Below are 26,882 nucleotides of genomic sequence, written 5' to 3'. Positions count from 1 at the left end.
TTCATTTAATGTGCATCCCACTACACCTTGGACTTCACTTATGTACACCAGGAATGGGGAACCCTCCAGTTGTTGCTACAAATCCCATCAGCCCCAGTCAAGAAGGGCCAAAAGTCAGGGATGATGGGAATTTTAGTTAAGCAACATCTGGAGGGCTTAATGTTTCCCACGCACTTACCTGGCAGTAAATTTACTTGAACTCAGTGAAGATGTGGAGGATAGCACTGTTAATGTTTTAAGAGCTTTCTGTAAGTTTTTGGCCTGTGGGAGCTACTTTAAGAATACAATTGTTTACTTTAAGAATACAATTGAATACAATGGTTTTCTCTTTAGTTGGTACCATTATTTTCAAAAGGTATTGGAAGATAAATTCACCCCGCTTTGAATTTAAATAGAACAATGGAAGTTATATTTCCACTGATAAGCTGGACCTAAGGCAATTTTATTGAAGTGTTCTAAATAATTTCCATTTGAAGCCTCAGTAAGTTCATGTTCTATGTATAGAATAGTTAATAAAATGTTTCAAATATTGGGAAAAAATGGCTGAGGCAGGAATAAAACATAAGAATTCAAAATCTTGCTGTTCACTGCGCACCTAAGTTCTCTGTTGTGATATTCATAACTGGATAATATTGGTACTGTTTAAAATTCTATATAAAAGTTTAAAGATTGACCGTATAATAAAGCAGTGCTTGGTTTACATACACAATCCCTGTCTTTAAGAGCAGAAAGACTGCATGTTGCCAGTTTGGAGCAACACAAATGGAAAATTTTAATCTGCTACTGGAACAAAAGAGCCACAATCTTACAGCTTGATCTACAACCTAGTTAATCTGACATAGTAGGTTTTAAGCTGATTTAGACCCATTGATTCAGTTGGCTGGTTTTGACAAATATTCTAATATGTTAATGCAAATTAAATGGATGACTTAGGACATGGTGTTTGCTTCTTTTGTGGGATTTTATGGAAAAGTAAGAAACCACATCCCTAAATGATATGATAAGCATACAATTGCTGCCTTTTTAATTTTAAAAATAGACAGGTTAGAAATCCATTAAATAACAAATAGGCATGGAAAATAGTTTATTTTTTCTATATACAGAGGTATTTAATAAATGCATAAAACAAACTTCCTGTAGAAACCCTTTAACAGTACCAACGGAATGTATCATACCAATAATATTCTGTTTTGCGTGTATGTTTTTATTATGCTGCTTCTATAGTTTGGTTTTACTCTTTGTTGCCTTAAAACACTCTCAGAAATGGGGGGGTATATAAATCTTAAAAGAAAACAAAAGTGTGTTCCAACATTACTTATTTTTTTACTTATTTTACTTATTTCCTTGTTGTCATGGCTTCTCACCAAGATCTCAACAGCAGCAATACAAAAGATACCAGAAACGCAATAAGAGTACTCCATAAAAACAAATAAACATGCAAATAGCCTAAATGTAATTAAACAATTTTAAAAGCCCAAGAGAACAGGACGGTCTTCCCCTGTAGTATAAATAATAATAACAACAGCACCAGGTGAACCTTTGTTGGGAGAAAGTTGCATGATTTGGGGGCCACCATGGAGAAGACCATCATAATATTCCATTTCCTTTTTTTGAATAAAATGATGAAATGCCGAATGAATGAATATAAAAGCTGAGAAACAAAATTTCTTTCATCCTCTCAATTTCATTACCAGGCTTTGGAAAGTGAATTTGTATCCTGCCAGCTTCATCAGTGGATTGATCTGATATTTGGCTACAAGCAACGAGGGCCAGAAGCAGTACGAGCGCTTAATGTTTTCCACTACCTGACATATGAAGGTTCTGTAAACCTTGACAGTATCACTGATCCTGTGCTCAGGGAGGTAGGTAATTCTGGCTCCCTGTTACGTGCTACTAAGTTTCATTGCAAAATGCCTCCATATATTGCATTCTTCATTTGGAGCATAGGATATTTTTTATTCTTCCGAAGAACAGGCCAACCGTATCAAATTCTGTAAACACTAATCAGAAATAAATGGAATAGATTAATGATCAAGGTACAAAGAATCATGGAAATAATTTTGGATGTTCCTTGGACTGTATCTATCTTACAAAATCCCTTGTTTCATTGCATACATTTCCAAAATGTTTATGATATGGAACAGAGGCTTGCATTGTATGTACCTTAGGGCCTTTGAATATGCCTAAACTGACTTCTAGTAGCTAAGCTGGGTGATGGGTTAGTTACGGGAGAGTTGACTTTGAGATGAACAGGGGAAACTGGGAATCTGTCTCCATCCTGAATTAGATGGGTGTGGGAATAGCTTAGAAACCTGAGTCCGCTTTGAGGCAGTCTTTTAAAAAATCTCCCCCAAATCATTTCAAAGCCAGCTCTGAATGAACTCTGCAGGCAGTCTAAGTACTTCTTTGGATTTTGGTCAGTGCATTTAATTAATGAACAAGTTAAACTGACAGCACCATCCTATGCAGTAAGCTTACAGGGTCTTACATCTAGATAATTGTGTATAGGATTGCAACCTAAACTATACAGAACAATTCACTAAAATTATATATGATGTATATTTACTGACTATATGAACATATGGGTATCTAATGAGTTACCGAGTAAAAGAGCTAAACTCCTTATCCATTCATAAATATGCCTATAATATTCATAATATCAAATGAGATTATTTTATTGGTTAACAAATGAAATGTTTAAAGAACAAAACAATACCCCCAAAGTAGCAAGAGGATTTCATTTTCTTTCTTTTGTGTTAGTTACTTGAGTGTTTGCCTCATACGGATTTTTTAAAAAGGTATTTGTTTAATACAGGGCACACCTTATTCTTCCACGTTTTGTTTCCAGTCTTGTCAGCCCATCATAATAAAATAATTATTAAAAGATTACAGCTATGAGTATTAAAGTGTTCTCTGAAAGATTCAATTTGGTTGAAAAGTGTGAAGATGCAACAGCTGCAAGATGAGTGTTGCTGTGGTGAAGCTGCATACACAAGCTTGCTTGCCCCATGATATCTGCCATCTGTTGTATGCAAAACAAGTAATAATTTATACATTGCCAAGCAATAGAATACTTGTGGCATTTTTTGATTGAATTTTAAAAACTGAAAACTTATATCTTGCTTAATTGCAACCTTTGCAAATATATTCCTTACATTATAAATGCTTTTAGGATATCTGTAAAGTTTATATGTGGTTTGATACATCATTTGATATTAGAAACCCCCTTCATAGTAATATGAGCTGATTTTATTCCATTTAGAGAAATGTAGGCAGACTTCTTTCTCTTTCTCTTTCATTTGTATTTAAAGCTTTTGTTCCATTCACAATATAACATCATTAATAATCTGGGTACTAATATAATCCAAGAAATTGTAATAATAGTAAACGGTTGCACGGGAACTGGCGCCCTGCATATGTACACTTGACCATACTTACTCTGGCTGATAGGAGTTGTAGTTTAAAGCATGTGGAGATAATTCAGTGGCCAAGTTGCTCTCTGGGGCAAGACAGTTTGAGCATATAACACGAACCCTGGCTGAAGTGCACAGGCTGCCAATTAATTTCTGGGCCCAATTCAAAGCATTGGTTTTGACCTATCAAGCCTTAAATGGCTCAGGACTGCAATATCTCAAGGGCCGCCCTCTCCCCATATGAACAGACCCAGACCCTGAGCCTGAGATCATCATCTCTTCTTTGTCTGCCTCCTCTGTGAGAGGTTGGGAGGGCGGCAACACAGGAACGGGCATTTTCAGCAGTGGCTCCTCGCTTGCGGAATGCTCTCCCAGGGAGACTCACCTGGCGCCTTTGTTACATATCTTTAGGCACCAGGCAAAAACAGTCCTCTTCTCCCAGGCCTTTGACTATATATACAGTCTATGGCCTTTTAAACTGGAGGGTTACTATTTCATTTGTTATTTATTTCTGTGCTTTTATAATGTATACTGCCCTCTGATTCTTGGATGAAGGATAAAATTTTAAGAAATAAATAAATACAATAGTAATTATAAGAATAATAGGAAATCCTTTTTTAAAAAAAATGCATGTAGTTCACAACATTTAATAATACCCACAACAGCACTGTGATGTTGGCCACTATTATCTCATTCACATTCTCTTATCACAAACACATCTTTGCATGTGCAAGCGAAAGTGCATAGGTCTGTTTGATCTTTAAGGATTCCTTGATATAATAATAATAATAATAATAATAATAATAATAATAATAATAATAATAATAATTTATTTATACCCTGACCATCTGGCTGGGTTTCCCAGCCACTCTGGGTGGCTTCCAGCAGAATTGTAAAATACAATAATTCATCACATATTAAAAACTTCCCTAAACAGGGCTGACTTCAGATGTCTTTTAAAAATAAGATAGCTGCTTATTTCCTTGACATCTGATGGGAGGACGTTCCACAGGGCAGGCGCCACTACCAAGAAGGCCCTCTGCCTGGTTCCCTGTAACTTCGCTTCTTGCAGTGAGGGAACCACCAGAAGGCCCTTGGCGCTGGACCTCAGTTTCCGGGCAGAATGATGGGGGTGAAGACCCTCCTTCAAGTATACTGGGCCATTTTGAAAATGGACACCCAACATGGAATTGTAGATATATTCTTGTAAGCCGTTTGTTATTCCATTTGCAGCTACAGTCGTACCTCAGCTCCCGAACGCCTTGGGAGTCAAACGTTCCACCTCCGGAACGATAAAAAACCAGAAGTGAGAGTTCTGGTTTTCTAATGTTCTTTTGGACACCAAATGTCCAATGGGACTTCTGCAGCTTCCGCTTGACTGCAGGAGCTTCCGGCAGCCAATCAGAAGCCGCGCTTTGGTTTTCGAATGTTTCAGAAGTCGAACGGACTTCCGGAACAGATTCTGCTTGACTTCCGAGGTACGACTGTTTATGCAATTTACTAAGGTTTGGTGAAAACATATTAAGATGCAATAGCTGTACATGTGTTGCATTGCTTTTGGGACAGGTAATAACTATAAAACCTTGTGCTTGTGTCCAAGTCCCGTATTATTTGGTTGAGGGAAAGCTACAAAGAAGTGAAAGCAATTCAGACACATCTACAAGAATATTGTGCTTATGCTTGTGTTTGAATACTTTACTAGTTTTAATAGGGTTTTAAATATATAGCCATACCTCGGGTTACAGACGCTTCAGGTTGCGGACTGCCAAAACCCGGAAGAACCAGAACGGGTTACTTCCGGGTTTCGGCAGTTGCGCATGCGCAGAAGCGCCGAATCACAACCCGTGTGGGCGCAGACGCAGGTTGCGAACGCTGTGGGTTGTGAAGTTGCATCCCGCACGGATCATGTTCACAACCCGAGCGTCCACTGTATATGTAGCACTGTATTAGAAGAAACAATGGGTCAAATTTCTTAGCTACACCAGTGTCCATTCTGTTAGCTACACCACTGCCCCATTCAAGTAATTGTTCTGGGAGGGAGAGCTCTGAAGCACAGTGTCCTTCCTAGAATGGCTGCCCTTTGATTTCAAGACAGTGTGCATTCCTCTATGGATTTTTTAAAAAATAATTTCCCCTTTAAAATCCACACAGAAATGGGATGGGACACAACTTTGTTCCTCATACAGAGCTGGAAAGAAGCTTTCATGGGTATGCCCATCCCTATTATACATGCACAGATCTCTGATAGGCCAGATTAATGTTTATCCTTTTCATTAGGACTTGCACCATATTTAAAATGCAGAACTCAGTCCAAACAAAGTAACTTCTTCTAGTGTCAAACCTTTATTCAAAAAGTAGTGAGATTTTATTTTATTTGGGGGTGGGCAGGGAACAATTGGTAGTGTGAAAAGAAATGGAAAATGTTGCAAGGTGTAGTTTCGGTATATCACATTTTCAGGCATGCCTATCAAGGGTTTCTTTTCTTTCCACCCTCAAAAACGGAGAAATTTAGTAAAGCAAAATCTAGAAATTTAATGAACAGCTCAAGGATATTGATTCATTCTCCCTTGACAGGTGAAATCATGGTTGCAGCACTAACCACAGCAATTATTGCATTAAAATGTCAAGAAATTAGAGGTCAGAATAAGAGATAATTTTCTTCCTTGTGTCAGATTAAAAATTGACATTCTTTGACAGCACAGGATCTCTAGCTGAGAAAATTATGACAGCTTAACTCATCTTGCACTTGTAAAGCAGTAATTGATAATGAACTTTACCATGACAGCCTTCTCCTGTGGAGAAACATGACAGAACATCCCTGGTACAAAGCCTGTATCTCTTTTTAATATGTAAACAGCAGTTATATTGGACTCTAGATGTTATTTGGAATTGTCTTTACTGTTTGGTGTACATCATAATCCAAACCTATTATTCCAGACTTTTTTTAACTGTCTTCCAAGACTTGTGTTAAGGGTACTCATTCATGGAACAAAGGCATTTAAAACTTATTATCCCTCCAAAACCCATTTCTATATGTTTTTCCTATTATTTCATTTGATTATCAATACCTTACAGCTTAAAAAAAGATAATTTTTGTCATGTGCTTTTCACCCTCTCACATATAGAAATGTGACCCTCTGCAGCTATAAAGGTTGATTGTTTATTTGTGTTCAGATGATTTCGGGTGTCCTGTTGAATATAAAATAGCATGAGGCACGCTGAATATTTGCTTATATTTGCTGTTTTCCTGTGTACCTGTTCTTTAAAAATCAATTTTTACAAACTGGGCTTTAAGAAATTGGGTCACTTTTGCAAACGTTATGCCTGTTCCTACAATACCGTTCCTACAAATTGTGGTATGTGTTTTTCTAGAAAAACCAGACATGACGTTTGTTTACACAAAACTAATTTAACACAGTGATGTGAATACATAAGTAATGGTTTATTACTTCTGCACAAGTTAAAATTAGAGAGGCTAATTGGCACTAGTTGGTTTGATCTCCCAAATGTAATTAAATTTGTCAGATGCAACATTGAAAACAGACTTTTTGTGTACACTTACAAGAAGTCAGTATTTCAAGTACATTGTTTATTTTATTTACTTATTCTTATTTCAAATATTTGCCAACCCCTCATCTATGTTTGTTAGATGCAGTCTGTTTATCCTTAGTAATGTTTTTAAAAGCTAGTGAAGGATTATATTGGACAATTGCTCTTTGTATTATACCTCTGGGCCGTCTTATTCATATTCAATTCTACATATTACAAGCCTGTGCTGTACAATTTCAAAACATGGTATGGTGCAGATTCAGTCAAAATAGCTATCTGGAGCCAAAAGTGTAAGTTTGCACAAAACCAGGCACTGATAAGTTCATGACACAACTGACCAGGCAGTTCTTCTGCACAAGCCCACAATGAAATGAGCATGCCTTTGCACAGCTTCCATATCTTTAAATGGGCCTTTGCAGAAGAACTTCCTAGTGACATATGTGTCATATTTCAAGCAGTTGCCTGTCAAAAGACCTCATCTTACTGACAAAACATATGGCCAATTGGAAAAAAAAATCAGTAAATGAATAGCATTTGACAGTTGGTTTCTATGACCAATTCCTAAACCTTAAAAACTAGTTCTCCTGTCAGCTAGCAGAGCATATGGCCTATGCAACATTTATTTCTTTTGAAAGTGTTTGATATCCAGCATATTTAAATTATTTTAAGTGGCATCATAATGTTTTGGTCTTGACGTTTTTGCCGTCGCCCTCATTTCTGGGTTCAAGTTTTTAGATGTTATTTTCTTCTCTTATCTCTTCCTTTGATCTGACAGGAATAACAAATCATCCCTCAGGATCGGCAATAGTGAAATATGCCCACTGGAAGCATAGTTTTTACTTTTTCTTCCCCTTGCTGAAAAACTCTATGCTGCTACAGGGGGTTGACATGATAGGGCTGTCAAGACCCAACAAGACAGATATATCTTTAACAAAATAGACGGAATGCTAGCCTTACATAGTGACTAGTAAGGCCTAGAAACATATATGTGGAAAATAACAACACTCATTCATAAAAAGACAATGTGATATTTAACAGGCAGGAGATCTCTGTTGTATTAATTGTTAAGAAAGCTATTCACATTTTGAATTCACATATTTGATCCTCCCAACTTACAATCACTTTTCTTAATCTGACAGGAATATCAAAATTCATCCCTCTAGATCTCCTTTGATCTAATTGTATCTACAGAACTGATCTTAAATGTTAGTTCCCCATGTCTCAATATACAGAGACTAGCTTTCTCCCACATAATAGTGGTACTACGAAGAATTTATGGATAATTGTTAAGAATTTACAAGATCAGAAGTTCTCTCCTTAAGTGGAGGACAGTTAACAATGGTGAAAAGTCCCCTCTTCCAGGCCCAGGCAAGCAGTCTCCTCATTACCTGAGGAGGTGGGCCCACCCAGCTCAAACCCCACGCAACTTTCAGTCTATATAGTAGGCAGGCAAACTCCAGCAAAGATCCTACATCAGAAGATCCCAGCACAGATAAAGCAACTAGCAGCCTTAGCCATGAGAGTCAACTCTTCCGGTTTTAGAACTGTGCAGAGAAAGACTTGTCTTAGCATACAAGTTTGGAAACCGGCAGGGAAGAGAAATAGCTCCTCATGGTACCATCCTTTCCCCACCCAACCAACTGGTGGGCAGTTCATCCTATCCCTACTGCCACACAAGCACCATCACAGAAACACAGTGGCTGACTGAGCACTCGTGCTGCTCTCACAGCAGAATTTATTGTATTCATGGTCACTAGCACACCTTAGATTGAGGTGGTGAACCTCTGACCCACAAGCCTAATGCCAAGACTCCCCATTTGGTCTGCACAGCCATGCTGGCCAAATCACGGCCACCTACCTTACACCTGTCATCAGACATGGCATTCAGTGTGAGGCAAAAGTGAGGTCTGGCCAAATGGGGCTTGGCAGCTGCTGCCAGTTGTGCAGCACTTCCCAAACGTCAAGCGCATTGGAAGCACTGTCCAAATGACATTTAGCAAGCTCTGTGCTCAGCACTTCTCTCACTGATGCTATGGCAGTGGTTTCCTGCATCAAAAGGGGGGTGGACTAGATAGCTGTTGAGATTCCTTCAGGCTCTGTGATTCTGTGACCCATTATTTCGTGACCATCACTTCATCTTGTGGCCGCAAATTCCACAAGTCAGTTATGAGCAATGGAAAGTCCTCTCTTTTGTGGGCCCTGATCCTCTTGCCTATCAATTTCGTTAGGTACCTACACTCCAGTATATTGTATAAACACCTGCCATGTCCCTATAGATATTTATCTATTCAAATATGACTCCACGTTTTAATTTTTTATGTATTCACCTAGGACCACTAAAGAGTATTGTTTTAAATTGTTTTTTGTAGACAATAAGGCCTGTACATACTCCAGTGCTGTTGTGTTTTCCCCATCTGCAATTTGAAAAGTAGGAGGAATGCCATTTGTGAAAGCTGCTTCTTTCTTTTATTTGCCAGTACATTCTGTTTACAGGTAGTAATTTTTGCACTTCAGAAATTAGTAGCAAACATTTTAGCATTGATTTTAAAGTAGTATTTTACTGTAGGGAAGAAGAATGAAAATTACTTGACTGCTGTTTATAGCAGAAATAGCTGGGAGCCTTTTTACTCTATTAGCACAGATTTCAGCTATATTGCAGTCATTACCTTAGAATAAATTACCTATTATTCTACAATGTTTTGCATTCTTCAACTTTTTGCAGTAAAGACTGCTGAACAATTTAGATAGTTCTCTTAGAAAATAGCAGAGCTGATCATCTTAACAATATTCGACATATTGATAATGTGCCTCTTTAATTGTCTTTTAAAGACAGCACGAACAATAGATTCAAGTTTTTTGCTGTAATATACAGCAGAGTGTTCCATTATCTGAATTCCCTGAAATAATTTTGGATTTATTTTTAGGATACAAAATAGCTGAATTCAACAGCTCCTTTGACTGAAATGACCTTGGCAAGGTTGGCTGCTTCTTGTTCTTGGAACTTCAACAATGGCCTGAAGAATCTCTGTAGTGCAGTGTACCGGTAGTTGTAACACTCCAAATTTCAATTTGCAAACTGGGAGCCAGTTTCAGGAACCTGCACTCCCACTCTCACGAGGAGTAAATGCCCGCATGACAAATTTAGGGGAAATCCTTCTTACCCATAACTGCAGCTAACTGCTGATAAACGCTTTTACTGCACTTCCATGCCTGGCTTCCAATTTGTTAATCTCAGTTAGCGTGAAGTCAGCATTTGTCTGCACTGTACAATAGTGCAGGCAGAAAAAAAGGCAAACGGAAGCAAAGGTTTAGGAATCCTGAGAAAGGGAGAAACAATGACTCTAACAGGTAACAGAGGATTCAGAATTGTGTGGGCAACAACCTCTATCTCTTCTTCGCCTACAATACAGTCATACCTCATGTTACGGACACTTCAGGTTACGTCTTTTCAGGTTGCATCCCCCGGCGACCCGGAAGTACCAGAAAGGGTTACTTCTGGGTTTCGCCATTTGCGCATGCACAGAAGTGCTAAATCATGCCACGGCGCTTCAGGTTGCGCTCTTTTCAGGTTGCGAATGGGCCTCCAGAACGGATCCCATTCGCAACCAGAGGTACCACTGTATATATATATAGATGATTACATAACATGCCATATCATACTAGTGATATTAATAAGAGATTTTGAGGTTCAACCCAGAGTTGACAATTGTTCTAGACAAATGTATGTATAATATCAGACCCAGAACCCAGCAGTTAAAGATCTGATCAACACAGGTAAACAAGCAGGGCCAGTCCTGCTATTAGGAAAAGTGAGATAGCTGCCTCAGACAGCAGGTGCCAGAGGGCAGCTGCAGTCACCCACTATTTTCCCTGAATCTTCTATGCTAGTCTGCCAAGTGCCTCCTAAACAGGCCTACTGCACTCAGTATGGTGTAGAATGTTGTCCTATCACCAGTGTTTAAATAATATCCAGCTGCTAGTCCAATCGGATTTCTGTCCATGGAATGGGAGCACTATTTTGTCCTTCGCCTCAGGTAGCAAAATGTCTTGAGCCAGCATCTAGATACAATCTAGATAATCAGCAGAAGTGACTCAAACACAAGACCTGAATCCAAGGCTTCACAAAGTTGGTGGCTCCTTCAAGGAAAGGTGGAGCAAGAAGTAGTTTTTTACCTCAGCCAACAAATATGAATTGAGGTTGTACAGAACATGTATTCCTAGGCTGAGTAGCTACTGAGCCTTGTTCAGAGTAACTGATGGTGTGGCCATCTGCTTTTGTTTTTTCCATAAAGTTATTGGCAAAGTACCAAAGTGCAGTTATGTGGTGGCTGGATTGTGAAGCGCTGGGTTCCTGTGATTGTGTGATGCACACAGCTGGGGAAATAGGTACAAGGCTCCAATGAGTGGGGTTTCTGACACTTTCCCCCCTCTTTTAGCATAGATACCAGAGCAATATAGCAAATAATAAATATAATTAATGAATTGGAATTGGATATTTCACTCTGTTCTGTTATTGCTGTGAGGGTATTTGTGTGCAATTTTAATGAGTCTTAATTGCTTACATTTTATATATTTGTAAGTTGCCTTGGGACCGCACATGAAAGGACAGTTTTAAACAAGCTAATAAACAAATAGTGTGCTTCACCTATACAAATACTTATACCTTCAAATTAATAAAAAAAATGGAATAAAGCTGCATTTTTTTAAAAAAAAAAATGCACCAAGTCCAGGCTGGTAAAGTACAGTGGTACCTCGGGTTACAGACGCTTCAGGTTACAGACTCCACTAACTCAGAAATAGTACCTCGGGTTAAGAACTTTGCTTCAGGATGAGAACAGAAATCGTGCTCCGGGGGTGCGGCGGCTGCGGGAGGCCCCATTAGCTGAAGTGGTGCTTCAGGTTAAGAACAGTTTCAGGTTAAGAACAGACCCCCAGAACAAATTAAGTTCTGTATAGCAATATATAGAGTGGCTTCATTTCTGTGTAATCAGAACTGATAAGATATTTAGCAGGCAAATGTGCAATGAATTTGTAGAATACAAAATTTTATTTTACTATGTTGTTGTTGTTTAGTCGTTTAGTCGTGTCTGACTCTTCATGACCCCATGGATCAGAGCACGCCAGGCACTCCTGTCTTCCACTGCCTCCCACTATATGAAATGCTTTCTCCTAGATGGTCAAATGTTTTTCTAGCTTGGTCTGTGAACTAACTGAACATAAAATCACATTTAAATTTTTAATACAGCTTTGTGTATATAACCTAAGAAAAATATGGCTATTACATACTTGGATTTACTGAGTGTGTCTGTTTCCATATCCTAGGCATTAAAAATAATGCTTTAGATGATCGTGCTTTATTTCTACAATAAGCTACCACCACAACAAACAATACCACTAAAAGCCATTCCTTCAACATCAGGTTTTCTCCAGAGTTTGCTTGGTTATTTTCTTCTGTCTGCCTCCCCAGGTTTCCTCTGTGTCATGTCTCACAAAAACTATTCTTTGCTATTAAGCAAATGGAACAAAACATCACATTTGGTTTCTGATATAAAACATTTATAAATATGTAGGTTGAATTAATTTGTACAGGAAAAGAAAATTAGAACATACGCTATTAATTTATTTCTGCTTTGTGAGGTATTTCTTTTGTTAGTGACAACTGTCTGCTTTTCTCCTGTTCGTAGTTATTGATACATAAGAAGATTGCCCAGGTTCTTCGACTTCTGGTGGAAGTCGGAGGAATGTAACATGGCTTTTGCATCTAATGGCTAGCATTTTTATTTTCAATTAATTTCTAAATGAATTGAATTGAATTAATTTTATCCTTGTAGGCCAGGATCCAGTGAAATATGCAACTAGTGCATCTACTCAAGACCCCTGGCTATTGGCTGTAGTATCTTTCCCCTCCAAAATAATCACTGTGGGTGATTCTCATACTCACCCGCCACATTTGGTTAGCACAAACATTTCCACTTCCACAGTGGGACTCCCCCCTCCCCCCTCCGGTGTGCAGCTCACACCCTCCCCAGATCTGCCACAGAGGCTTGGAAGAACAAATTTGGGAGGGGTGCAGGGAGGAGGAGAGGGCGAGAATGTTGTGTTGTGCAAGTAGAAGTCCTTTTGCTGATGGAGCGTTAACAGAATGCTGTGCTGGATACAGCCCTGTATAATGCACTTTCAATGCATTCTGAGAAATATATTATTTATGTAAGGTTTGCTTTTGAACTGCTAGGTTGGCAGAAGCTGGGCCAGAGCAATGGGAGCTCACCCTGTTGCACGGATTCGAACCGCCGACCTTCCATTCAGCAAGCCCAAGAGACTCAGTGGTTTAGACCACAATGCCCTGATATTTATGTAAGGGAGTCATCTCATCACCAAAAAAGAAGTCAAAAGAAGACATTGGTTTGCATGAAATTCACAAATGTTAATTTATATAGGGTTGCAAAGGTAGAAATAATGCTTTGCATGGTCATGTTGTATTTAATAAGCCAAAACAACAAAAAGGCGCTATTAAAAATAAAACAGTTTGACTATAAATGAAATACATTTCACCATAGTCGAGCAGATTGTAACCAGATAACATGTGTACCTGTGCAGTCTGCTTTTCAGGTCTTGTTGACAGGCAGATTCAAGGAACCTGCTCTGCAATTTTCACAGTTCTTTATCGTCAAACTAGATTTGGACTGGATAGCTCTTCAAATAGAGGACCACGTGTTGTAAAGTTGGAAATGGCTACCACACGTTTCCTGATAAGGATGTGACCAGAAATCCTCCCATGCCAAACTAGACAGGGCATGGCAATCTCAGGAGCCAGGCCTAAAAATCAGACTAGAGCAGCATGCATTTACAATCAGTTGCCTCCCAGTTGCTTTCCAACCTGTTGGGGAAAAGATATAGTGAATTCTATCGCTGCGTTTCAGGGTTGTTTAAAACAGCAACATTCACACACCTGGCCTTTCTGGTCTAGTTTACTTCTTGGGTATGATCATTTCAAAGAATGGATTTTCTTTCTCCGTTTTCTTTAGGATTAGGTAGTGAAGTCAGGAAAAAAATGTATGCCTGGGAACTATAATCTCCACTTCTGAACGTTTTATTTACTTGCAGTTCAGTTGTTAGGAGGCTTGCCTGATAATCTGACAGTTGGGATGACTCCCAAAGACTCTCCAAATGCTTAAGAACCTGGTTAGTTGGTTTCTATGAAGCAACAATGGTAAGAACTGCTATCGTAAGTTTATAGTTGTGGGAACCAGCACAGGACTGTGAAAATATTCTATAGCTGAACTGGCTACAGCCTTTATCATCAGCTCTACTCGAGGGCTCCCTTCTGTGTTTTATAAGGAAGTTAGATGAGAGGCTTTCATGCAGCCTCTCTGGGGATCAGGTTGCTGAAGTGTAGAGATTTAGATTTCTCCAAGCCAATAGTTCTTCCCAAGAGATGGGCTTCGAGAGTGGCAAGTTTAACACTATGTTAATATAAATAGCTCTAGCAATAGCTCTATGAACCCACCCAAAGCAAAAATTAAACTAGAACAGTTTCCAGTTTCTTTAGATTTAAAAAATATGTATATTTCAAGAAAGAAGATACCCCCCCCCAAAGTACAACCCCTCCAAGGATTCCTCAGTAAGCAGGGCTTTTCCCTCAGTTCTGCCACCTCTCAGGTGGGCGCCATTGCCATTCTAAGAGAACAAGGGAGGTGTTCATGGTGAGTTCTGGCACCTCTTTTTCTAGAAAAATAGCACTGCCAGTAAGAATAGTTAAATAAGTATCATAATCAACCATTCAAATATTGTTCCCCCAGGAAACAATACAAAATAAAACAGTAGGATGGCATTGCATGTAGCAGTCTAGATTAGTACAAGTAAAATTACAGCCACAACACGATTTTGCAAACCTAGTATGAGAAAGAGGCTTTTCCTATTTCACAGTTCCTTCCAGCATTCTTCTTTGTTTGCTCTAGGCCTTAGCTATTTTAATCATTTGTTTCATTATATTTTTGTTTAAATCATTGTTTGTATTATAATGTCGCTGTTACACATTTTGGAATTTTATTCAGATTGAAAGGCAGGATCTAAATATTCTAGATAGAAATATTGGGTTGAGTGTTTCAGACACACTTCAGTTGGACTGTATTATAGTAAATCATTATCTCTCAAAGAAAATTGTGGAAGAGCATGAGTTTTAGGTGTTTGCAAATAAAGACTATAAATTATCTATGGCTGCTGTTGCCCAGTTCACAGTTGTAAGTAGTTAAGTGCCGCTGAAACCAAAGGGCTTCAGTTTCTGTTGAATAGTATCCCATAAAAGAATATTTGAAAGACCTTGAATCTCATTATACTGAAATTACAAACAAGGCTGTAGACTGGTAAGGCTGGTAGTTTGTAGGTTTATTGTTTACCATTAATATACATGTATTTCATGAGTAAGCAATCACCAGGAGCTGTGGGGTTATGCATGGCTATATAAATGTGATATTGTAATATAATCTTTATTCTAACTGAAATTCTATATTGCATGCTTTTCTCTGCTATATTTTATCAGATATTTCAGGAAAAATATTCTTACAAAAGCCATTATGGACTATATTAGAGCCAGTGAAGTTTTTAATGTCTGATTTTTATTGTATTTTTAATATTTTGTTGGAAGCCACCCAGAGTGACTAGGGAAACCCAGCCAGATGCGTGGGGTATAAATAAATTGTTGTTGTTGTTGTTGTTGTTGTTATCCAAAGCTGTGCCCACTACTTGACAAAATGTGAGGTGCAGCAGAATTGATGATAAGAGGTGTAAAGATCTCCCAAGTGTAAGGAAAACCAAACAGAACATCCACCCAAACATTGATGGAAAGTATGCCTGAAAAGTGAAATCCTCACAAGTAAACATGGCATGCATCAAGCCTGTTTTAGGCTGATAATTTTTTAAAGCCCACTGTTGAGCTCTTTAAATAAAAACTGAACTAGGCAGCTGTAAGCAATTGCTGTTAAATTTCATGAGCACCAAAAAGCATTTTTATCAGGAGACAGGGGGCAGTTTCAAATTCACAGTAAAGCTTTCTCCTTTCAAGTTATTCAGAATCTTAGCATTTAATTTAGATGAGGATGAAATTCTTTTCAGCCAATGGCTTCTAGGCTCCTTAAAAATATAATTAAACCCAGTGCTTTTTCTTATACAAATAAAAAAGTGAGGCTTTCTGAGCTCATGGTGGGTGGTCAGGCGGAAATATATGAGACCCATTCATGAGAAGCAGTTCCATTAGTAACTCCTGCAAAGCATGATGGAAAATACGTGAGACTTGCCTGAAGACATTTGCATTATTATGGCTTTTATTATTTACTTGTAAACCACAGAGAGAATATTGGTTAGTGGGCAGTATCTAAATATTAAAAATAAAGAAATACTAACAGAGCAATCCAAACCCCCAATCCACTGTGCTGCAGAGGGTTTGGATGAAGAGGAAATCCTTCCACCAGCCTCCATGTGTCAGGGGGCTCCCAACCCTGCCAGCAAGTACTCAAATGCACTTGCCCAAATGATGGGCTGAAGCTCCCACTAGCAGCATCTCTGCCTTTTCAAAACGGATGCCTTTCTTAGTTCACCAGTACCGCGTTGGTACCTGCTCGTTTGTTTCTAGGTGCACCAATGGCAATTTTATCCCTAATGTCTTCCTCCTTGCCATTTCATTCCAGTTGTACCCTAGTAGTTTGAGACCATGCAATCTTGGCTTCCCCAAAAATATTTTCTAATGCCTTGTGCTCTCCTAAATTATTTTACCATTCCTGATCTCTTTTTAAGAGCACTTCCATTAGAAGGTTACATGATCTTTGCTGGGTGGGCTGGCCAGTTACTTTTTAATGAAGTGGTGAAGTATATGATTAGTATGTGTGCTATCATATTCAGCCTATCCAGTAATGGGTCACAGGCAGCTGGAGGCTGAGACCATAGCTAGGAAGGAAATCCATCGCCAGTTAAGGTTGAAATCACTTTGTTAGATGGAGCATTAGGCTGGATACACACTGCTTCCTAAACTTGCAGGTGTCAACAGTTACCATTTCGGATTGCAGAAAGCCACCAGCCCCTTCAGAAGAGTCAGTGCTACAGAAGTTAAAGATGAGAAGTTGAAGGTGAACTGTAGGAACTGAGGGTGCTTGACTAATGTTGCTTTTAGGTTGTGACTCTTGAAAAGTACTAATGTAATCATAGATTGTCATTTGAAGACAATAGAATTTCAGTAGTGCCCCAGAACTATGTAATAACTAGGCTTATGTGGTTCAATGATTATATCTCCTTTATACCTGGAGGGGAAAAAATAAATTGAGAAGACCTGCAATGGGGTAATATACATATACATATACATAGTATATATATTCTTCCATACAGATGTACCACTTAAATCACTGCCATTATATACATTACACTGAAAATACATTTTAAGTATTTGATTTTGTTAGGACTTATGAAGCAGGATTTTTAGCTTCTACACCATTTTCATTTTGGTCTTCATCTCCCAGCAGTGCCAGCTGAAGACTCATTTTTGCTTTTCAGTGAAACTCTTCCATGCTTTTAAAGATGCCAAAGCCAAACTGAAATCAATATTCTTCACCTAGCTTGTCACAAGTACTGAATATTTTGATGCTGTTTTAACAGCTGTAAGCACAAATAAAGAAGCAGGATCTCATATCATTAGTATGAAACAATAAAATCTTCAAACTGCATATGATTTCTACCCAGAGGGCTGTCAGTCTTGCCTGTCTAAAGAACAGAGTGCTTATGGGCTATTAATCATGCTGGCTTTGTAGAAATAGCATTAAAAGGAGAAATAGCATTAAAATTAATAGTTTTACTTATTGAGCACAAGAGACAAAACATGAAAATAATTTCAATTCATTATCATATGTGCTTAAGGAAATAGCTCTTCCATCTCCTACAATATTTTTTATTTTTCTGCTTTAATGCAAGATTATGTTTTGGTTTTCTACTAGGATGGCCAAGTGAGAAAGACTCCTACACTATGCACTTTTAATAGCTACAGACCCTCCAAGTGTCCCTATTTTCCTGATTTAAAGAAGCTGTCCCACTTTCTGATTTGACCCCAGAATTTCTCACTTTTCCTTAGGATGTCCCTATTTTCATTGGAGAAATGTTGGAGGGTATGGAGTTATCCAACCCCCAAGCCATCTGAAGGCAATCCTGTACAGTGGTACCTCGGGTTAAGAACTTAATTCATTCTGGAGGTCCGTACTTAACCTGAAACTATTCTTAACCTGAAGCACCACTTTAGCTAATGGGGCCCCCCGCTGCTGCTGCGCCGCCGGAGCACGATTTCTGTTCTCATCCTGAAGCAAAGTTCTTAACCCGAGGTACTATTTCTGGGTTAGCGGAGTCTATAGCCTGAAGCATCTGTAACCTGAAGCTTCTGTAACCCGAGGTGCCACTGTATAGGGGAGGTTTTTTAATGTTTAATGTTTTATTGTGTTTAAATATATGTTGGAAACCGCCCAGAGTGCCTGGGGAAACAAGATATTTGAGGCATACATAGTGACATTATCATTATGGAACGGGATGTCCCTATTTTCATCAGAGAAATGTTGGAGGGTATGATATCTGCATTTTCATACATAGACTTATAGTCAGAAATCCTCAAGTCCAGTTCATTGTTCAAATTCTAGCATCTTCAGCATACCCAGTGATGGCCACTAGCCTCTGCTTAGTGCTTATCATTCCCAGGAAAGAGAGCCCACCGCCTTCCAAGGCAATGATAAATGAGCTCTTATCTTTAGGATGTTTTACTTATATTTTTTCTAAAATGTAGAAATTCACAAAAGATTGCAAGGAGTGTCAGCATTCATCTACAAATGTTTCCAGCATTCATGGTCACAAAGCAGCAGGAACAAGCCATTAAGCACTTCTTCTATGTAAGCCCCCATTCAGATTAGATGACACACATACTCTTCAGTGGATTGTAGTCAGTGTTGGATTTATGGTTTATGCAGTCCTTTTGAGGAGCTCTTTTGCTTCACCTATGTATGACTAAAAGTATGACAGAGCTAAATGCATAAGAACCAGTTAATTAATAACACGGGCTGCCTTTTTACTCTTATATTATCAAACAGCATTTTTTTCGTAACACATAAATAACAGGTGAAATAAACCACAGCCAGATTTCTCACTTGCTTTAATACCCCTAGTTACTACTGGATTTTCTAGACACTTCTTAAGATAACCATGAACAGGAGAAAGTTCTGGCAAGTTCTAGTAAAGAACATGTCTGTGTTCTACAGCAACTATATTTTAATCAGGAAGTAGGAAAAATGAAGAGTGGAAACCACAGCAGATTAGAATCCAGCAATGACATGGCAATTGTTTGTAGTGACATTTCAAGGGTGTCCTCTCAGTTAATGATGTATACTGAGATCTTGAGTGCCCCCAGCCATACGGGTTCCTACTGCTGTTCATACCTATAAATCCACTACTGATTGTAGTCAGCTGGTTTTGTTTTTCTTGAGGTGCAACTCACACTTAATTCTTGAAAACAGTTTCTTTTTGTAGCTACAGGGTGAATAAAATGAGGTTTTTTTACATTGTGATCAGACTTTTCAAAAGGGCCAGATGGAGATCACATGAAATACTGTGGGAGAAATAAAAAAGATGTTGCTATGGTTCTCACTAGTGCCACGAGGATTTTGTGAGCCTGGCATTATCTTTCTATTGCTACCTGGATGTGAATATGATATAGGGAAGGTGTTCCATAATTTTTAAGAGGCTACAGAGGTGTTGTATCCATTTCGGAAATATCATTGTCAGAATGAGCCATCAGATAGCGTAGGGAGAAAAATGAAAAGCAGGATGAGGGAAGGACAGCAGGCCGTTAGGAGGGGAGGAGGACTGACAAATGCAGAGGATAAGAAAGATAGATGAACCTTCCTTCCCCCCTTTTTTTCTTGAGGTAAAACAGAATGTTCCCTGAAGTGCTTGAAGTGCAGATGTTGTCTTAGGTGTGGTATAACCACAAAGCATCTGGAGCTCTGTTTGCCAGATAGATTTCCTGCTATTCCTTATTGAATAACACCAAAGCTGCATTTTATATTCAGTGGTACCTCGGGTTACATATGCTTCAGGTTACAGACTCCACTAACCCAGAAATATTACCTCGGGTTAAGAACTTTACTTCAGGATGAGAACAGAAATTGTGCTCCGGTGGCACAGCAGCAGCAGGAGGCCCCATTAGCTAAAGTGGTGCTTCAGGTTAAGAACAGACCTCCGGAACGAATTAAGTACTTAACCCGAGGTACCACTGTATGGGGTTTTGATATAATGTCAGTGCTGAATGGACACCCATATGACTGCCAACTTCTGTTGTTGTTTTTTTATAATTAGCGTTTGTTAAGTTGGACTTTGCCCTGATAATACACTTGGAAAGTGGATACAAGTGGAATACAAGTGGAAAAAGAAAGGAGAAAGAAACCCGCCCCCAAATGACATGTATAAATGACGAACGCCCATATTTGTAAGACATACCAGTGGAGCAGAGTGGAATCCCATCAGCCTCTACCAACATGGCTGATGGTCAAGAATTATGGCAGTTGCAGTTCATTCTTATTGTAGATTAATTTATATGCATACCAAAAGACATGCTAAAGTATGTCTAAATGAGCCAGACTAAAATGCTTGTACACGCCACACATTTAGAGAACATGACTTCCCCCAAAGAACCCTGGGAACTGCTAGGAATTATATCTCTGCAGAAGGTAAATACTGTTCCCATGATTCTTTGGGGGAAGCCATGTGCTTTAAATGTGTGGCGTGTATGCAGCCTTCATTTCCATTTAAGGCAATGGGACTTAAGTAGCACCTAACTTGGTCATTGATTTCCGTGAAACTTAAAGGAGCAATTAACTTAGTCAGGACCCAACCCAAAATGTGTTAGCATAGCATATGTTTTCCATTTCATGTATCATGTGGGTTCAAAACTGATTGCATCTATGATGTTTCCTTTAGCCAATTCTATGAAATAATGGACAATAAAAAGGCTTTTGAATCATTATCAGTTATCATGTGTCAAAGATGATTACAATTGCTGTATTTTAGGTGTCAAAGATGTGGTCTCACAGTGTTAACAGCAATCAGACATGTAACAAAACCAGTTTAAGCATGTGAAAAAACTCTTGATTGTGACTTGAAATGTCAACGATAACTGTACTAAAGATGTAGGTTAGTTTACTTTTAAGATCACAAAGCTATGGGAATATCTGGTCTTTAAATAATTAGTGTAACTTTAGAGGACAATTTCCTTCTGAATTACAAATATCTTCTCTGTATCCAGTCCATGTAGGAATTGGAAGAAATTTGTATTTGTCTAGTTTGACAGGTATATGTAAACATGAGATCACCTCTCTCTGGCATTTTCCCTTCCTTGAGAATGTTAATTCAAAAGTATTTTGAGACTTGTGATAGATAACAATAGTTAGACCAACATAAACAGTAATATCTGGTGCTATCTTTATATTAACATATAATAGCTTGGCAAGTAGAAGCTGATAGCTATGCCTGATTTGCAGCCTATATGGGTATTGAAAATTAAGAGGGTTATCATTGACTCCTCTGTATAGAAAATCAGGTGGTAAAAAGCCACTGAGTACATACTAAATAAGATGTATTTAGCTGTAAAATAATGGTTGCCTTTGACAGAATAAATTTAAGTGCCCATCTCTTATAATCTAAACAACCCATCTTATTTAGAAGTTACTGCTGTTTTCAACCTCCCTCTTTGTTAACATAAATCTGTTTGAAGAAGGAGGCAAAATCAATAGCATTGGTGTAAACTGAAGTTGTAGCTGTATAATCAGAATTTGCCAAAGACTGGTCAACTTGAAAGCAAATGTGTAAATTAAAGCCCGGCAGCACTTTGCAAGATTTAATTCATTTCTCTGCTGCATCTGCAAAAGAAAAGAAACATTATTTAAGCCATTACTATATAAAGTGGCAGATGAATGTCCATGATTAATATAGATACTCAATATAACATTTTTATTTCAAAATGATGCTTTAAAAGCACAAGAAAATTGCCTTAATGTTGTCAGACTACTGAAAATAAGGGTTATTTGCTTGAATTGTTTATCAAAAGAGCTTTTTCTGGAAACCTTTGCATCCTCAACAGACATTGTTTGGCATTAAACATTTGTATTATTCCTCACACACTCTTATGATTAAATATTTAACACAGAGAGGGGGGAGCAGTCTGGTTCCACAGGAATGTGCATGATAAAATGCTGATGTCTAAAAAAGAAGTTTCTGAAAAATATTTTTTTTTAATAATTTAAGTTATTTAAGTTCTGGAGAATATATTGTTGTATCAGTGTTTGACTTCCCCAATAGATGTCATGAGGGGTGGTAAAAGGCCAAATCCAATGCTCACACAACACACACAGTGCAGAAGGAATGGATCCTACTACACAAAGAGCACATCTAGTTTTCTATGTTCAATATATGCAGGTTGTTAATTGGAACCATTGGTGTTAAAAAACAACCAATGACTTGAAGGAGAAGGAGAGCCCAGCATCAGCAACTGGCATTTAGGCAAATGTGGGGTTCCACTGATCCTGAATTTAACATTATTTTAAGAGTTCCCCCTCCCTAGTGTTTCTTGGCCCTGCACTTGACGTGGCAACAGCCATGGAGAAGCCTTTTCCTTGCCCATTGACAGTGCCACCAGCAAGGCCTCCCCCACTGATCTCATAGTAAGTCTTGCAAGAGGGGCAGCTCCAGCCCCTAGCCATTCAGGGCTTTGTGCTTTAGTACCAAAGCCTTGAATTTAGCCCAATAGCTGACCAGCAGCCACTACAATGCTTTAAGAAGTGGTGGCACTGTCCTGTATTTTGCACCAGCTGCATCTCCTGGACCATTGTCAAGGCTAGCCCCACATAGAGCACTTATTGGAGTCCATTAGGGAGGTTATTAGAGCATAAGTCTGAAGCCAGGTCCGGCTGTAGGTGGAGAACCAGGTGTAGCTTGCCACTGAAGCTACCTGAGCCTCAAATACCAGCTTAGAATCAAGGAAGTAGTACCCCTAAGCCGCATACCTGATCCTTTGGGGCAAATGCAACCCCACCCAAAACAGGTCATTTCCCTAATCCACATAAAGGAATCACTCACCCACAGCACCTCTGTATTTTCAGGCTCAATTTATTGGCCTTCATCCAGTCCATAACAGCCTCCAGGCACCAGTGTAGCACCTGCACAGCCTCTTCCGATTCATGTGAAATGGAGAGAGAGAGAGAGAGAGAAAGCTGAGTGTCATCAGCATATTGATGGCATCACACTTCAAATCCCTGGCTGTTTTGGTACTAAATCCAAGTCTGAAGCCAAATGGGAATGGCAACTATAAAAAATGATTTAAGATCAGTTTTCTGGGTTTTGTTCTAGAATAAATATATTTTTTTGAAATTTTTTGAAAGTTCTACTTCTGCTTTAAATTGCTCCTTTTAATTTCTAAAATAAATTTTATAACAATGTGGACCAAATCATGGGCAGAGCTAAATATTCTTAGTTAGAAAAGCATGCACTTAGTGAGAACAAAGCACATCAAAATTACTCACATAAGCATGTCACGTTAAATAGTTTTCGTAGCATACTTGATCTTCCACACTTATGCCTTGTTGTTGATATATGAATCATTTGTAATTGTTAGTTTTGTTGTAAATTGTTGTATTATTTTTTTTAGATTTGTGTTTTCCCCAAAAAATTATTTCACATCTTCTTTTTCTTTTTTTTCATTTAAGATTCCAGAAGCTTATTTTATTAGGGATCCTCATACTTTCCTCCTTACAAAGGACTTTATTAAGGTATACATGCTGTATTTAGTGCAGAGAAATCTCACAAGACCTTAACTGCATGTCCTCACAGGTTAACATTTTCACATGCATTTCCAGCTACTTGAAATAGGAATGGTTAGTTGGTTAACTGAAGCATGCTTGAAAGGAGAAGCAAAGCTTGTCTACAAAATACTAACACTTGGATGAGTCTGCAGCCTGGGAGAAGAGCACCCGGTGAATTTTCTGGACTTTTTTCATGGCTGACTTGGGATATGCTTGCATTGTCAAGGAGTGTGTTGACCTATCTCTTTGATGCATATTGATTATGACAATCACTCTCCTTTCCCTGCAGGCCATGGAGGCACAGATACAGAACTTTGGACAGACGCCATCTCAGTTGCTTATTGAGCCACATCCGCCTCGGAGCTCTGCCATGCACCTGGTGAGATATAACTGCTTGTTGGGAATTTATTTCCTCTGAATCGGAGGATCCTTTATAGGTCATAAAATACCAATTTAAGTAACACTTTCTCTTTATGTGCCCTGAGTTCCCCACAAACACTGTATGTTTTACTCTGTGCAGATAAATTGCATGATTATAGTATAATGGTAAATTTGTGGCTTGACAGTCACAGATTTTGTTTTCCCCAATTCCTTGGTTTTCTTTTAACAAGTCCCTATCATCATGAATATGTATTTGATGAATACTATTGTGCAAAATAAAAAAGCCCAGAAGATTTTCTTATGGTGGGGATCATATTGCAAGAAGAGAATGCAGCATTAGGAAATGATTTATGTGATTTATGAACACTGGCTACTTGTCAGAAGTGAGGAATTGTAGTTCAAATCATGTGGGAAACCTCCAGCCCACTCTCTGGAGAGGACACAGTGTGCACTTTTAACTTCAGTTTGAACTCCCAAATCATTCCTATCCATTCTTTTGTGTATTTATTCCAGAAGAAGAAGAAATCCATTATTCACCTAAAACTGGAAACAATGAGATCTGTTTTTATTTTTGCTCTTTGTTTGGAACATCATAACGATCAGGATTTTTAAAATAAAGTTTCAGTAAATTCCAAAGTATAGTGTTTTTGACAGTTTTTTTAAAAAAAACTTAGAGGAAACATAGTATAAGTAATAATTTTGGCAGCACTGAACTTTCCCCATTTTAAATAATAATAATAATAATAATAATAATAATAATAATAATAATAATAATAATAATAAATTATTTATATCCCGTCCTCCCCGGCCAAAGCTGGGCTCAGAGCGGCTAACATCATACAAGTAAGACAATGCATAAAACAAGCGATCAATAAATTAAGATATATCCCACAATTAATTCAAACAAATTAAAATTAAAACTGGACAAGTGGCAATCTTCAGGTTGAAATTGAAGGTGGTTAAAAACAGTCATCAAGGCTGTCTGAAATCTTTTATTTAATATAAAAAGCAGTTTACATTGTTAGATTAAGGACAAGATTGTTAAAAATCCTATATGTCCTATATGCTTCTGAAAACAAATTTCATTAGCAGTGTTCTCATCACTCTTAGTTTTCAAACATTTTATTTATTTGTTACTCAAAGACAAAAATAGCTGTTTATATACTTATCCATACATGTGCCTCCAACCTCAAGAACGTAAGTGATGTCCATGGGTTTCCATGGGCTTGGGGAGCCACACTAGAATTTTTTAAAATATATATATATTTTTGAAACAGTAGTCACACATGCATGCATACTTCCTACATAATGCACATGGGGCTGCCATTTTCAACAGAGTCCAGTATTTCTTCTTAAAATGTGTAGGTTTTTTTGTGCTGTGGGTGCCATTAAAATCAGTGTTGCCATTGGCTTCTATGAAACTGTTAACTGGTTGTTTTTCAGCCGCTGCATTATATATAATGTAAACCTTATGAAAGATGTAAGTGGTGCTTCTGTTTGATTGACACTGTCACTATATGAAGTGCTGTAACTATTGAGATATTCTTTCTGTTAATGCTGACTTTATCATTTCACACCCTGTAATGATAACCCAATGGACCTTAACCATACCTCTTCTCTATTTCCCCCTGTGTAATGCTCCACCAATAGCTTTGCTAGTTTTGGTGTCCTGTTCTTGTAGCTTAGATGTGCATATAACATTGTTCCCCCTGTATGTGCAAATGCTTCCTGATTCGCTTAACCTTATTTTCCCCTCAGACCTCTTCACTAATTGTGTTATCCCTTCTGTTTTCTTCTGCTCTCTTCTCCTTTCTACTCAACAGTGTTTCCTTCCACAGAGTCCACTTATGTTTAAAGATCAGATGCAGCAGGATGTTATAATGGTTCTCAAATTTCCATCAAATTCTCCTGTCACACATGTGGCAGCCAACACGCTTCCGCATCTTACTATTCCTGCCGTGGTAACTGTGACTTGCAGCCGACTTTTTGCAGTGAATAGATGGCACAACACAGTAGGTATGTCTCCCTAAAGAGAGTTTGTCTTGAACTTTCCACAAAGAATTCTTTTAGTTGCAAATAGATGTTATTTGGACTATTGCTATACTTCAGTTGTTGTTGTTGTTGTTGTTGTTGTTTACTTACTACAAAACCTCTCTAAGCAACATAGAATTGTAGAGTTGGAAGGGACCCTGAGGATTATCTATATCTAGTCCACAGTTTAGAGCCAAAAACCTAGCATAAAATCAGAAACAATACATTCAAGTAAATTCTTTATTATTATTATTTATTGACTTTTTATTTATTGAATAAAACCACAACAGCAACCCATACACAGACACACCAGAAAAGCAGAAACGTCAGCAGCAGAAAACATTTCATCAATAAACATCAGAACATTTATTGTGATGCGTCAAATGCCTAGGAGAAAAGGCACTGAAAGGATGCTAATGTTGGCACCAAGCAGACCTTACTTGGGAGAGCATTCCACAAGCAGGGAGCTACAACTGAAAAGACCTTCCAGTGGTCTCCACCCTCTGAGAATGCACCCAGAGGAGGGCCACACATAACAACCAAAGGTTCATATTTGGAGAGGCGCATTGAATGAGGCTTGGAAATGTACAGGCAACCAGTGCAGCTGCGCCAAAAGCAATGTTACATGATCAATTAACCC

The 26,882-nt window shown here is 38.4% G+C and overlaps 1 protein-coding gene across 3 annotated transcripts in view; it reads left to right on the top strand.

The window, feature by feature from the left end:
- The window catches only part of NBEA (neurobeachin), a 341,694-nt gene that overhangs the window by 294,254 nt on the left and 20,558 nt on the right, over window positions 1-26,882 (top strand). For 2 of the 3 annotated variants that reach the window (XM_081909293.1, XM_081909291.1), the window contains 3 exons: window positions 1,695-1,862; window positions 24,120-24,209; window positions 26,035-26,227. In XM_081909293.1, the coding sequence (XP_081765419.1) occupies window positions 1,695-1,862; window positions 24,120-24,209; window positions 26,035-26,227 (451 nt within the window). Of the gene's footprint in view, window positions 1-1,694; window positions 1,863-23,734; window positions 23,798-24,119; window positions 24,210-26,034; window positions 26,228-26,882 lie in introns of all 3 variants that reach the window. The other variant, XM_081909292.1, reaches the window with a different exon arrangement.

This window comes from Podarcis melisellensis (assembly GCF_964234715.1).
Source record: "Podarcis melisellensis genome assembly, chromosome: 4".
Lineage (NCBI taxonomy): Eukaryota > Metazoa > Chordata > Lepidosauria > Squamata > Lacertidae > Podarcis > Podarcis melisellensis.
This window is presented reverse-complemented; position numbering and strand designations above follow the sequence as displayed.